Source organism: Squalius cephalus, assembly GCF_949319135.1.
Source record: "Squalius cephalus genome assembly, chromosome: 11".
Taxonomy (NCBI): Eukaryota; Metazoa; Chordata; class Actinopteri; order Cypriniformes; family Leuciscidae; genus Squalius; species Squalius cephalus.
In genome coordinates, this window is record NC_137132.1 from 32,838,211 (window position 1) to 32,851,888 (window position 13,678).

The 13,678-nt window shown below is 36.2% G+C and overlaps 1 protein-coding gene across 1 annotated transcript; it reads right to left on the reverse strand.

Moving 5' to 3' along the window:
* Nucleotides 1-118: 118 nt before the first annotated feature.
* On the reverse strand, nucleotides 119-11,691 carry phkg1a (phosphorylase kinase, gamma 1a (muscle)). The gene is made up of 10 exons (XM_079885516.1): nucleotides 11,349-11,691; nucleotides 10,164-10,260; nucleotides 9,243-9,421; nucleotides 9,076-9,130; nucleotides 8,804-8,869; nucleotides 5,894-6,057; nucleotides 2,853-2,943; nucleotides 2,560-2,713; nucleotides 2,317-2,442; nucleotides 119-670 (listed from the first exon to the last, which is right to left on the reverse strand). Exons 2-10 carry the CDS (start codon nucleotides 10,244-10,246, stop codon nucleotides 404-406), a joined length of 1,185 nt encoding a protein of 394 aa, XP_079741642.1. The 5' UTR covers nucleotides 10,247-10,260; nucleotides 11,349-11,691; the 3' UTR covers nucleotides 119-403.
* Nucleotides 11,692-13,678: the final 1,987 nt, after the last annotated feature.

Sequence of the window (13,678 nt, forward strand, 5' to 3'; positions counted from 1 at the left end):
CAATGGAGAAACAGGCTTTTTTTTTTTTTTCAAAGGTACTTGAAAGATCTGGATGTACTGTAGCACCTCTTCTCTCCCCACATTAAATACAACGCCATAAAATGAGTTTGTATCCACATTTAGTTTCAAATACTTCGTTTGTTTTAATATTTCAAATAATTTATCATACAGAATAAATAAACATGATCTGGATAAGCGTGAGAACTTCAGCTATCCAGGTTGAACGCACATAAATATTTCAGCTTCACTAAGGCTTTCAATAACAACATTTAAATGCTGCAATTGCTTCCAATTATGCAACTCTTCAAGGCAAAATGAATGAAATGAAAGCGCATGTTGATAAGTAACATGTGATGTCATACATATTTCTTGAACATATTTTCCTGTGGAGCGCTTACATTTACTACATCATTCTGAGAGCTGAATCATCTGTCTCGGCTGCTAGAGAAAGCAAGATAGCTTTTGGAGTATTCTCAAACAGGGCAGCTCTGTTCTGTGTCTGGCCCTTCTTCACCCAGTGTCCATAAATCTTGAACGCACAGGCATCGATGAGCTTGCGGATAGGTTTCACTGCATAGGGGTCACTCTTGATCACTTCTTTGGTAACTGGCTTGGCACGTCGATAATTGCAGTAAATGCGCATCGTTGCCAGAACTGTCATGCAGATTACCTGAAAAACAAGTGATTGAAATGAACCTACATAGTTTACCTTTTTAAGGGGCAAACTTTTTCACATTCATTAGAGGTGGACCGTAGTGATTCAGATACAAAAACACGGTTTGGAAAATGGATTCATGATGTACTCGCTCATTTTATCATTTTTGTCCCTGAGTTGAATATGCGCAACCTTGTTTTTCCTGAGCATGTTATTGGCCAAGACTTTCCGTCCCTGGAACGAGCTTCTCATCTATTACAATCCTCTATAATAAACAGTAGATGGCATCATAAAGCCTGTTTTTTTTTTCACAGATGATTGCTTTTAAAGGGGTCATATAATGGTACATGCACTTTTACAAGTTGATTGTCCTGAAATGTGTGTTGGCAGTGCCTGTACACAACCATCATAAAAATCCATCCAGTGTTTTTTTTTTAATCTCCTTATATGTTTTCCCCTGTCTCAAATCAAGCCGTTCGATTTTGTGACGTCACACGGTCGGACGCCCCTCCCACGATTGTTGATTGACAGCAGCGTTTCAACACAGACCCGCCCTCGCTCGTGAGCGAGCTGTCAATCATAGTCTGCGCGGACCGGCGCGGTCATTGTTGATATGCTGGAGCATGTCTATGAGCAGAATGGTGTCTAAGCGATTGTGGTGTTCTGTTCTTGGGTGTAATAAGGAACACAGCAGTCGTTTTGATGTTCCTCAATCCGAACCGCTGAAGACGCAGTGGCTGAGTTTGTTTTCGAAGGGAATATTTCCCACGATCAACGTCAATGCTTTCATGTTTGCGTGAAACATTTCACACACCAGACTGCTTTACAAACGAGGGTCAGTATAAAGCTGGTTTTGCTAAGAAGCTGCTCCTGAAAAAAGGATCGGTACCAACTATTCGTGTTCCTGCTGCACCTCCAGAAGAACTGAAGTGAGTGTAATGTTTTATTAACCTTTATAAGAATATTTATATTAATCTTTGCAAATCGCTAGCACGCTTCACGATGAATGCGGCTGTTTACACTCAGGGTACATTACGGCATGTTTTCTATGTACGACGTTCTCAATATAATTCATAATCCCACGTTTATAATGAACAACACGTTATGGTTATTGTGTTATTATTAAAAACGGTGTACGCACAGAACAGAGGGGCGGGGTGAGCAAAGCTCATTATCATTTAAAGACACATGCACTTAAACAGCGTGCTGAAAACAGAGCTGTTTTTGAGCAGGTAAAATGAGTGTTTTCTTACAATACTAATGAGAATTTTTAAAGTATATTACAAACTTTTCATTTAGACCCCAACGAATCATATTAGCTTGTACAAAAATGGCATTATATGACCTCTTTAAAATATATGATTTGGGGTTTAAACCATTTTGCCCAAATAGAAGAAAAAAATATCAGGTACAGTATCTTTAAGTGAACTATACTTTTAATACAGGGTTTTTTTTTTCCCCAATCCCTGTTAACTTTCAACCCGGATATTATATTTATTTATATATAATTTTATAATTTTTTAATCCGTCCTTCATTATTATAATTTTTTGTTTTACTAATGTGACTGTCTAATCAAGATGTGAAGTGTTTTCCTACAACTATGCAAGAAAACAGCTAAATAAATCAATAATTACTCATTTTTCTCAATTATAGAGCCCACCTTGAACTTCCTGTACGGGCTGAAATGTCGCACCTCTGCGACCACGTACTGCTGGAAGAAAGGGTGGTTTAAGGCATCCGTGGCGGTGTAACGTGTCTCGGGATTCACCACCAACAGCCTGGAGATCTGAAAGTTGAAACCCCCAGTGAACACCACAGAGTTCAGGTTAGTAGATCAGCTGTGGGCTTGCATTAATCTTCATTCACTCTTTTGATTATTCCCAGGTCTGCAGGTCAGACGCACCAGGTCTTTGACAGTGTCTGATCGGTCGTCCCACTCCGGAGAGGTGAACTGGTAGCTTCCTGCTAGGATCATCCGCAGCATTAGCATCTGCTTTCTGTGCCAGAACGGAGGGGAACCTGCAAGAAGGGTGTACATGATCACCCCTGCGCTCCAGCTGGAAAAGAGAAAAACAACGGTGTGATTTTTCTCGAATCAGTCCAACTTAAACGTTTAATGTAAATTGTTTTCATGAGTTTGTCTTATATTGATCAAGCTCTTGTATAAATTCTGTGTAAAGCCTGTCCGCTACTCACAGATCAACGGCGGTCCCGTAACCTTGGTGGTGCGGATCCATAGAGCACTCGATGATCTCTGGTGCCAGATAGCCTGGCGTTCCACACACCTCTATGACACATATGAAACATATTAGCCTGTTATCTAATACTGCATGCAAAACATATTGCATAACATATGTATTTGTGCATCATAACATGCATTATGTATAGCATAGCATGTTATGGTACATACGACCAGGTTTTGTTTTAATATCATGTCAGGTTCTTATTTCACCCTAAAATAAAAAAATAAATAATTTATTCTCTGTAGGAACTGAGAGTGAATCAGGCAGATGACTCGCTCAAACTGACCAAGAAGAGTCAGAGTCAACAATTCAGGACAATCAAATAAGTGATCTGTCATTTGGGATGCCATTCAGTCTGGAGACTAACTGACTATTCTATAGTCTATATTCTATAATAGTTCTATATAGTCTAACTCTTCCACAAATAAGACAAAGAAAGCTAGTAAGAGATTATCCCAACTGGAGAACAAACACTTAAGGCAACTTTAAAGTCCCCCTGTGGTGAAAATCCAGCTTTTAATGTTGTTTATATGTCTATGTGGTGTTTTTAATGTGCTTTAAGACAAACCATGTGTAAATTCATAAGTCGACACCATCGCTGAGTATTTTCTCCTTAAAACTGCAGTGAATCAAAGACAGTCTCAAAAACACTGTTTGAAATCGCTGGTGTTTCTGACGTCACAAACTACCTTGTAACCAATCAGATCAACGTGTGATCGTCAACGAGTGGATCTCTGAGCTGGAGTGAGTGAGTGGAGGCGGGGCTCATTTGCATATTCATAGAACCATGTATACTAAATGAGGCAAGGGTGTAGAGCTACATTCAAGATATTTTAAGGCATGACGATTTTTGTTTTCAAGGAAAAAACTTAAATATGTCATTTTGGTGATCAAAGTTGAATTTTAAGGGATAAAATTATTGATCACAGGGGTCTTTAATAAATGGGTTCGGAGATAGGACATCTTGAGTCTCACGAGGAAAATCCTGAGTTGAGTGATTCTAGTTTATAAAGTTATAAATATGGATATTTTTCTTACAAAAACACATCGCTTCACTTCAGAAGGCCTTTATTAACCTCCTGGAGCCGTATGAATTATTTTTATGATGGATGATGCACTTTTTTGGGCTTCAAAATCTCAGTTTAATATTCACTCCTATTATAAAGCATGGAAGAGCCAGGATATTTTTTATTATAACTCAGATTCTGTTTGGCTATAAAAAAGAAAGTCATATTATACACCTAGGATGGCTTGAGGGTGAATAAATTATGGGATAATTAAAAATTTTGGATGAACTATCCCTTCAAACTGCTGATCTTGTTACCGTACTAATAAATAGTGTTTTCACTATAGTTTGGATATTAATATCCGCTGCAGAGCTGATAGTTACGGCCCATTAAATTGAGCGCTGGACGATTAATTTGTTCAGCTATGAAATAGGTGAATCTTTCAAAATTCTTTCAAATAATAAATCTTATATTATTAAACCTTATAATTTAATAAAATGTCATATGACAAATATAAGATTACTTTATAGATTGTTTTATATTTTATTATATGATTCTATTATATTTTATTAGAATATTATAAATATATTACATACAATATATTTTAAAATGTATATTATATATTAAAATATATAATATATCAATAAGAATTTCTGTAATCAATGTATCTTTTCATTACAGTAATGAGAATACAGCATGATGAAATTCATCCTTTTACAATCTCACAGTAAAGTGTGTTAAGACTTCACTCATCAGTTAGCCATGTCTGGAACACACATTTATGTAATTGATGGGTCATTCTTAGAGTAGAGCGTTTACTCTGTTCCTGGATAAAGGTCGGAGGCCACACCAAATAGCAAACAGCTCCTCCAGTTCCAGTAACATCATGTTAATCTCTCATATAAGGATAGTATGAAACCCGAATCCAAGAGCTGCATAAACCTGACAACTACTGATCAGAAAATGCAGGGGCATCTCTCTCTCTCTCTATAGACAAACGGGCAGCTAGCTAGTAGGTGTGTAAATTGGACGTTTCATTTGATATTATAGATTGTATCGTGACACAATATTTACAGATACCACAAAGCATGCCCTGATAGGATTACTATTTAATTAGATTCAGGAGCCTGTGATCAAATATCGATATTATGATATTATGTATGCAACAAAACCAGTTACATTTTATTTTATTTACTCACAAATCCAACTAAAGTATAAAAATTTAATTGAACTCTCTGACAATTGCAAATCCTGTTTCCCAAATGGACATCAACAACTAAAAATAAACTGCAGTTTTTTCAAATATATCGAAAAAATTATTTTGAAAACAGACAAACAAGTCTTCTTGTGGTCTCTTTTGAGACATTGTGTGCAGTGAAAAAAATATTGTTTTTACATGTTGCATCAATACATCATATCGTTAGTCATTTAATGGATGCATCAATCCATATGGATGTATCATTACACCCCTGTACTATCCAGTTCTGGAATAGCCTTCCTGATGATGTTCAATGTTATGATGCTTGAAATGTTATGAACAGCATCTACGCTAATTACATTCCATTTCCTTTTCTGTTTTATCTCGGGATGCCCACTCTCTAAGTAACTAGAGAGCGCGTCGGCTCTAGTTTGGATCCAGCCTCTTATGAAGACTTCAGACCAACTCCTGCGAGGACTTCAGATGAAGAAAACTCTGAATCAACATGCACCAATGATAAAATTTCTACATAGTGTAATCATTATGTTCACAACTTGTAATTATAACTTCAATGAGCTCATTTCCTCAATGCCTAAAAATTAATCATGATGTTAGCCAACTGTGTGATTTTTAGATGTACATTTCTGAAATACAGTCACCTCTGATAACAGATCACTCTAAATTGTAATGTAGACACACGTATGCATTTTCTGTAAAGCTGCTTTGAAACAATATGTATTGTGAAAAGCGCTATACAAATAAATGTGAATGAAATTGAATTGAATTTACCATTGAGTTTTTGTCCTGGTGCAATCTGCACAGCAAAGCCAAAATCAGTGAGTTTGATGTTCATATTGTCATCCAGAAGGATGTTCTCCGGCTTTAGATCTCTGTGCACAATGTTCTGAGAGTGAAGGAACTGAACCACCACCAACAGGGCGCGCATGATCTTCCTGCAAAATGAAAACAGAGCACTGCAAATAGTCTGAGCCATGGTAAATACATTGGGGGTGAATCTCACGAAAACGTGTCCAGGTCACATTTCACCCTCAAATCAAGACAAAAAAAGATGTTACATTAACATAATTATTCTCAAAGATTAATCTAATTAGATAAAAAAAGAAAAAAAATTGAGTTGCTAATACAAAGCTATATCAGAAATGTACAATAATAAATACACAAAAAATAACATTACGATGTCCAAATACCAATTGTATATTTATCGACATAGAACTCATGCTTAATGTGATAGTTTTACGTGATTCTGTCCTTACATCTTGTACAATATATCATTAGTCCCGATCGAGAGTCCTTGCATCATTTTGCACTCGGTTACTAACGTAACCTCGGTTCCCTGAGATAACGGGAACGAGTATTGCGTCGTAGAGACGTTATGGGAAACTCCTTTTTTCTAAGAAATACTGAAGCCTGATTGAATCACACAGTGAAACTGCAAAAACCTATGGCGCTGCAGCCCCCCCCATTTTTTGGAGGGTGGTCCTGCCATAGCCCTCTACTCTTCCTTCCTGATGGATCAGGACGGCTTCTGTGGCTCAGGACCCAACGTTATCTTAGGGCGGGGACCCTGGCGCTTAAGGAGGGGGTCGCGTTTGGTGTTGACGGAGAGCTGGAGAGGCTCAGACTCTGACTTGGGCTGAGCGGTAGAAGGCCCAAGCTGAGCGGATTGCTGAGTCGTCATGCATTTCTGGTGACTCGAAGCACTGCGGAGCTGGAGCTTGAGCTTGGGCAGGAAGCGGTGAAGCGCTCAGTGAATCCATCCACCGCTGGGTCGAAGAGACCGTTGGGGGAGACTGGGGAGTTGAGGAAAGCAGCTTTGTCTGCAACTTTAATCTCCATTAAGTTCAGCCATAAGTGGCGTTCCAACACCACTGAGCTGGCCACGGCCCTGATCTCTAGACAGCACGGGGCGAAGTCATCCACTGAGCCCGACCAATCCTCTGTGTCGGAAGCCGCTAGTGACATGCTGCCATCAGAGGGATCTTCCTCAGATCCCTCAAACGAGACCAGGCCGCTAAAGATCGCAGGTCTGCATGTGAGGGGAATCTCTCTCTGTGGAGAAAGTAAGGCACACAGGACCAGTGCCGGATAGCCGCAGGGGAGACACTGAATCAGCTGTTCCGATGCTAAGGCTCGTTCCACGGCAAGAAGGCTTCTTCTAGCTTGTCTCGGAGTCCAGCGAGGAGAAGAGCTTCGTGCTGAAGGAGAACGATTCTGGAGTTCTATGTCGAGATTTCCCCGCTTGTATGGATGGGTAACCCTGTCCATTTCGGCGGGCTACAGCAACATAGGTTCATGCAGTTTCACTGCGTGATTCAATCAAGCTTCAGTATTTCGGAGAAAAAAGGAGTTTTCCCATAGCGTCTCTACGACGCAATATGAGTTAACCGAATTGATAGGGAACTTTTGTTTAACGTGTCAGAGGTTCTGGGTTCTAATCTGCCTTCGTATGATTTTTTTCTCTCATTAAAACCAAAGATATTCATCAGTGATTGTATATCAAGAGCAGGGACACGAATTGAAACGAGTAGAGAGTCTCCGAAACGGCATTAAGCGATAGATTGGAGAACTCGTCTCTGTGAAGACTGTGCACGAGCCACCGCCACTGATAACAGCGGCAATGAACACTTGCGTAGCTGGCCGTGCTACCATGACTCAGCCCTTGCCGCTTCCAGTCGAGATTGTCCAGTCAAAAACAACATTTTCCAGTGCCAGATTACCTCTTATATAACAACTGAATGAAACGAATACTCTGCTAGTCAACTGGAGATGCTTCCTTTGTATTTGGTGCATCAGTGCCGCGAGATGTTTCAAAAAGTGGTTGGGGCAATATCGACCCTGGCAAAAGCTGGTGGGTACATGTCCCACATGGCCCATCCCACACGCAAATTACGCCTATGCTTGTGGCATAATGTTAATAACCAAAAAAAAATTTTTGATTTGTCCCTACTTTTCTTTACAATCAGTCTCTTACGATGGAAGTCACTGTTTCAAGTGTAGGGTAGCCACAAAATATAAACAAATGTGCATGTAGAGATGATTTCACCACCTTTGTTGTATATCCAAATTTACAACTTCATTGCCATGCAACAGCCTATCTAAAACCTCAAAAGAGCTCAAATAAGACAACTTTTACCAGAAGAATTAAAGGGTTCATTACAAACATCTTTAATTGTTTTTTAGATTTTAATTTTAAACTAGAAAGATTTTAAACCCTTTAATGTAAGTGATTTAATACAATTATTTATTATTTACTTCCATTGTACCTTGATTTTTACTGCTTTTAAAGAAACCGAGGGATGAGTCAGTATCTTTATTTATGCAGTAATCAATGTTTTTTTGTGGTAAACAAATGCTGTTGATTGAGTTTGAAGTAACTTATATCGAACTCAAAATAACATATTCCCAACATAAATTAAAGGAAGTACAATGAATACTTTCATTATGTACAAAAACATTGTATTTTTTTTTCTGTATTGAGAATAAGATATTTTTACATAAAGGTAATGAGATTTGAGGAGTAAATGAGACAAAATTGTCATGAAAATAATGTCACAATGCAAAACAATCGTAACGATCATAAATATGCCTTCAGCTTGTTGTTTTTACTTTGATTTTGTGATGAAATATCAACTGCACATGTTGATTGGTTTCATGTGATTTATTATAAATTATACTAACCTTGTCTCTTTTTCACTGAGCGTAACCTTCTCCGTTAGATAATCAAAAAGCTCTCCTTTCTTCATCCTGTGAGAGCAATATTTATTGCATTTAACTACTTTTCAAATAGTATCATAATTAAATGTTAAAGCAATTTTATTCATTAAAAAATTATGAGAAATATTTGTACTTTTGTGTGTTTATTGTACATATAGAGTGCACAACATACTACTATATATATATATATATATATATATATATATATATATATAAAGTAAGAAATCAATACTTACAAGTCAAACACCAAGAAGAAGAAAGCTTTAGTTTCAAAGTAGTCCTTCAACTGAACTGGAGAAGCAAGAAACAATGTGTTGAAATCATACGAGACTCTTTACAGATATAAACATACTTCATCTTCATGCTTCAAAGCTGCTACTATTCTAACCTCCTGGATACTTACTGATGTTTTCTTGCCCGCACACTTTCTTGAGGATGTCAATCTCTTTTGTCGTGGCATTTCTGATCTCCTCCATCTCCTCAGGGCTCATCTTATCAGACGGCGTGATGTCTATGACTTTGACGGCATATTCCTGAGTGGTTCGCTTATGGATGCAGCGTCGAACCACACTGCTCACCCCTCTGCAACACAAACACCATGAGAAATACTATTTGCAGTATAGACTTATATAAATACTACAGCGTACATTATATAACACATTGCATAGTCCAATGAAGGGCCATGAAAAATCAATTGTACACAATCTTGGCTAAAAATCCAGTTGTACACAATCTACTTCATGCCTTCTGTCGTCTGACTGATAGTTTATACTTTGTTAGCAAGTAAAAGGCCTTTTAGTATAAATCTAAATACGTCCCTCTTCAGATCAAGGAGGCAAGGATTCAAATGCAGAGCACAAAAAAATGTTTGGTTTTTTTATAATTAAAAATATATTTAAAAAATAGTACCTTAATGTTATATAAATCCTAATGATACTGAATACATATTTCTCAAGTGTCAAACATACCAGAAAATGAGACAGTATTATTTTTCTCTTTTAGTAAAATATATAGCTTAATATTTCTTATGTTTTTTGAAAAATGCCCAAAATGGTGCACTACAAATTTCATGCCCCTCTAGTTTCATTTGCTGTTCATTAAATGACTGAAAATGACTGAGATTATTTTCATGTGAATCTAACAACACCTTTCAAAAAAGCCCAAAATCAATGTTAAACATTTTGACATTAATATAAAAAAGTCAACAAATCTCATTCTCATTCGCATAAAGTGAAAATAATAATGGTTTATTATGTAAATTGGGGTGAATATGACCGGGATATTTTTTCATCTTCACTAAAATATGTGTACAATATGACAGTACCTTCCAAGGATCTCCTTTGGATCGTACTTCTCATAGAAGTCCTGTGCTCCAGCCCAGTCAGGAATTTCATCGTCTTTGGTCATTATTATAACCTCACCTGCGAGAAAACTGGGTTATCACAAACCGAGCTCAGTATGTGTATGTATATTTGTTAAAGTCAAGATAAATGTTTAGAAGTTGATTATAAAAAAATAACCAAATAAAATGAGCATAACATGTAGTAAAAAAATAACAACAACAACAACACAAAAACTAAATAATACAAATTTAATTTAATTAATAATAAAAAAAAATTATAATAAAAATAAACTGTTCGGCAAATAATACTAATGAAACAATATAGCCCTTACATAAAAAGTATGCAAGTGGTATAGTGATCAGATGGTAATACCGAGGTACTTTGAAATATACAAGCGTAAAGGATTACCAAATTCCTGTACTATGGTATTTACATGGTAATACCATGGCACAAAAACAACCTATTACGTGGTACTTTTCTGTTCGGCAATTGTGTGATTTGTTTTCAGTAGTAGGCAGGCCTAATACCATTTTGTTATTATTTTTTGTAACACTTTATTTTACAGTGTCCTTGTTACACATGTTACATGTAGTTACTGTAGTAATAACTATAAATTATGCATAATCACATGCAACCGAACCTGATCTAAGGTGTCAGTGTTACAGTGTAATTATACATACTGATTAATAATAATTAATAACTACATGTATTTACTATAGGATTAGGGTTTGGTTTAGGGTTAATTACTCATGCATTATTTATAGTCATTAACTAGCTACATGTAACATGTATAACGAGGACACTGTAAAATAAAGTGATACCAAATAAAGTGTAACCTTGTTTTTCAATGGCAATTCGGACATGTGCCATATGCCATGTAAATACCATGGGACATATGTGTACAGTGGTCATCCGCTACTTTTAGTACGGCTCAGAAACCGCATGTTTTATATGTCTGCTGCTTTATTTTCCGTGTTACTGTTATTGTTCGCATAGTTTTGACATTCAACCTATTGATTTGTGATGAGCTGGTTGGCAAAACACATAAAGCAGCGATGTTTACAGTCGCAGCATCATCAATCTGAGGCTGCAGCATCATGGACGACATGGCGGAAATCTGGTCAGAGGATTACATTACAAGCACGAACTCACAACACTCAGCAAACCTGTTCGAGTATTATTCCCTCTGTTTAACAGTCTTCCTCTCCTTCAGCTCGTGCAGTCCATGCTCCAGTCTCCTGGTCGAATATACCGGTAGAGATATGACGGCTCTGCTGCCACTGCGCCGAAAGGGCAACCGTGAATGTCAAGATCCAAAAATAAAAAGCCGTATTAAAGACAGGACAGTCCCATATCGTATTACCACTTCCATGTCAATAAGAAAACCAGCTCACACCTACATTTCTCTATCAATTAATTAGAATGTTACAATCCAATGCCTCAGAAAAAAATAATCCATCTACAACTGATTCTTTTTTATGATTTATTAGCCTATCATATACTGTATATATATATATATATATATATATATATATATATATATATATATATATATATATATATATACAGATATATAGCATCTGCTAAATTCATAAATTACTAATATAATTATTACTTTTACATAATTAAATAATTATTAACATAATATTTAAATTAAGCATGTGGTCATGTTAATGCTATATGAGGGTGTTTCTGCATACGGGCACTTTTAAGTCCCAGGAGTGAAATTTTAGATTTATGTTAAAATTTGTCATTTGATGTTTCATAAATATAAACGTAGTGTCAATACACACCTTGACATAAAAAAGAATGAATAAATAATATGATTTAATGTAAAATTATGAAGCATTTATAGGTCCAAACACCATTTTTGCTCATGTCCCACACCGTTTCAATGTTGAGATACTTTCATTCTTTTACAATATGACATTATTTCAAATGGTATTGTTTAATATACAGATTCATTTACAGCATCTTAAAATTCTTTGTATTATTTACTGATCATTTTTATGATTTTTATAACTAAATGTGCCTGTCCCACACTTTTGAGTCCTTAGTGCAACAATGAAAAAAAGCTTTTATTATGAAATTTTATCGAACACAAACAAGTCTAGTTTCTATGGAAACAGAAATTATCACTTGAGCACATTTCTGACAGACTGGGCCACCACACTACCTCACTCACAAGATGCCAAAAAAATAAGGTAAACATCATCTTTTCTGCTCTAGTATTTATTGTGCGTCCTTACCATTCAACTTAATAATTGTGTATTTTTGAACAACATTTTAAAAATAAATGTATATTAGAGTTGAATTCATGTATATTAAGAGTCAAAACTAATGTGGTAGGCCTTGCTAGGTGCCAATTAGCTAAAATATTAGCAAAAATGTCATTTCCGCAGGTTTACTGTATATTAAATTACAAATATTCAGTATATTATTAGTACTGAAGTATATATTAGTATATATATATATATATATATATATATATATATATATATATATATATATAAACATGACATTTTTTACATTAAAAGTCATCACCTGCTGTTAGCATTCCATTGACTCCCATTCATTTTTGCGTCATTTTGACAGCGAATAACTTTACATCTGAGGCGTTTAAAGACTCCATTTGTCCATTATTTATTTCTAAAGAAACACGACAATGTATAAAAGGCTCCATTACCTTGTATCTTACGTTATGGCCCCGTAGAAGCCGTTTTTGTAAAAATATGCTAACGATTGCGTCATAACCACACGACTCTCTGTCGCACAGTAGAGAAATTACCGTATAGACAGGAGAAGCTTGCAGGCAATCAGGGGGACGTGGAGGCATAAAGTCCGACAAAGTGAAGGGAGAAGCCCATAGAGAGTCATAAATTTGCTCCTGCTCCTAGCTCATGGACAACTAGAGCTAATTCAGCCAATATTTTATTGTTTCCTATACTAACTATTCCGAATGTGTAGACTTTACTAATTTTACATTACAAGAAGCCTAAACACTTTAAGTAAGATTAAATTTAGACTTTTTTTATTTTTCAGAATGGATCTGACACAATATGAAGAAATATTAAACTACCAAATTAGTGGAAAATACCCCAAGAAATTATCAAAAGCAGAAAAGTATGTAATTCGGCGACGTGCTCATCACTATGTTGTCCAGGGTAAGACAATGTACTGTAATTTACACTTGATTATAGTTTGCATATGTCCGACAATATGTGGTATTGCTATTAGCATAAAAAAAGAAATGCTAGCGCTGCAGGTGGATGTCCAGTACAGGCAGAGGCGTCATTGCCCATTCAAACCAAGGGGGCACGTGACACGCTCAGCGCTCGTCATATTTCATATATCATAACTGTTCGTGTGTTTTCAACCATAGTTTATCTTATGTTTCTGTCTGACATTTAGATACAGATAAGTACTAGCAAAATATATAATAATATATTATATAATATATTATGCTTCTCGCCAATATCCTTTAAGTTAAACCATA

Bases quoted from the DNA above. Each gene is read 5' to 3' on its own strand.
- phkg1a (XM_079885516.1), bottom strand. From the start codon at position 10,246: ATGACCAAAGACGATGAAATTCCTGACTGGGCTGGAGCACAGGACTTC. The intron at 9,131-9,242 runs GTAAGTATCCAG...TTGCTTCTCCAG, and splicing joins GTGCGGGCAAGAAAACATCA to TTCAGTTGAAGGACTACTTT. The intron at 2,443-2,559 runs GTGCGTCTGACC...TTCAACTTTCAG, and splicing joins CAGACACTGTCAAAGACCTG to ATCTCCAGGCTGTTGGTGGT.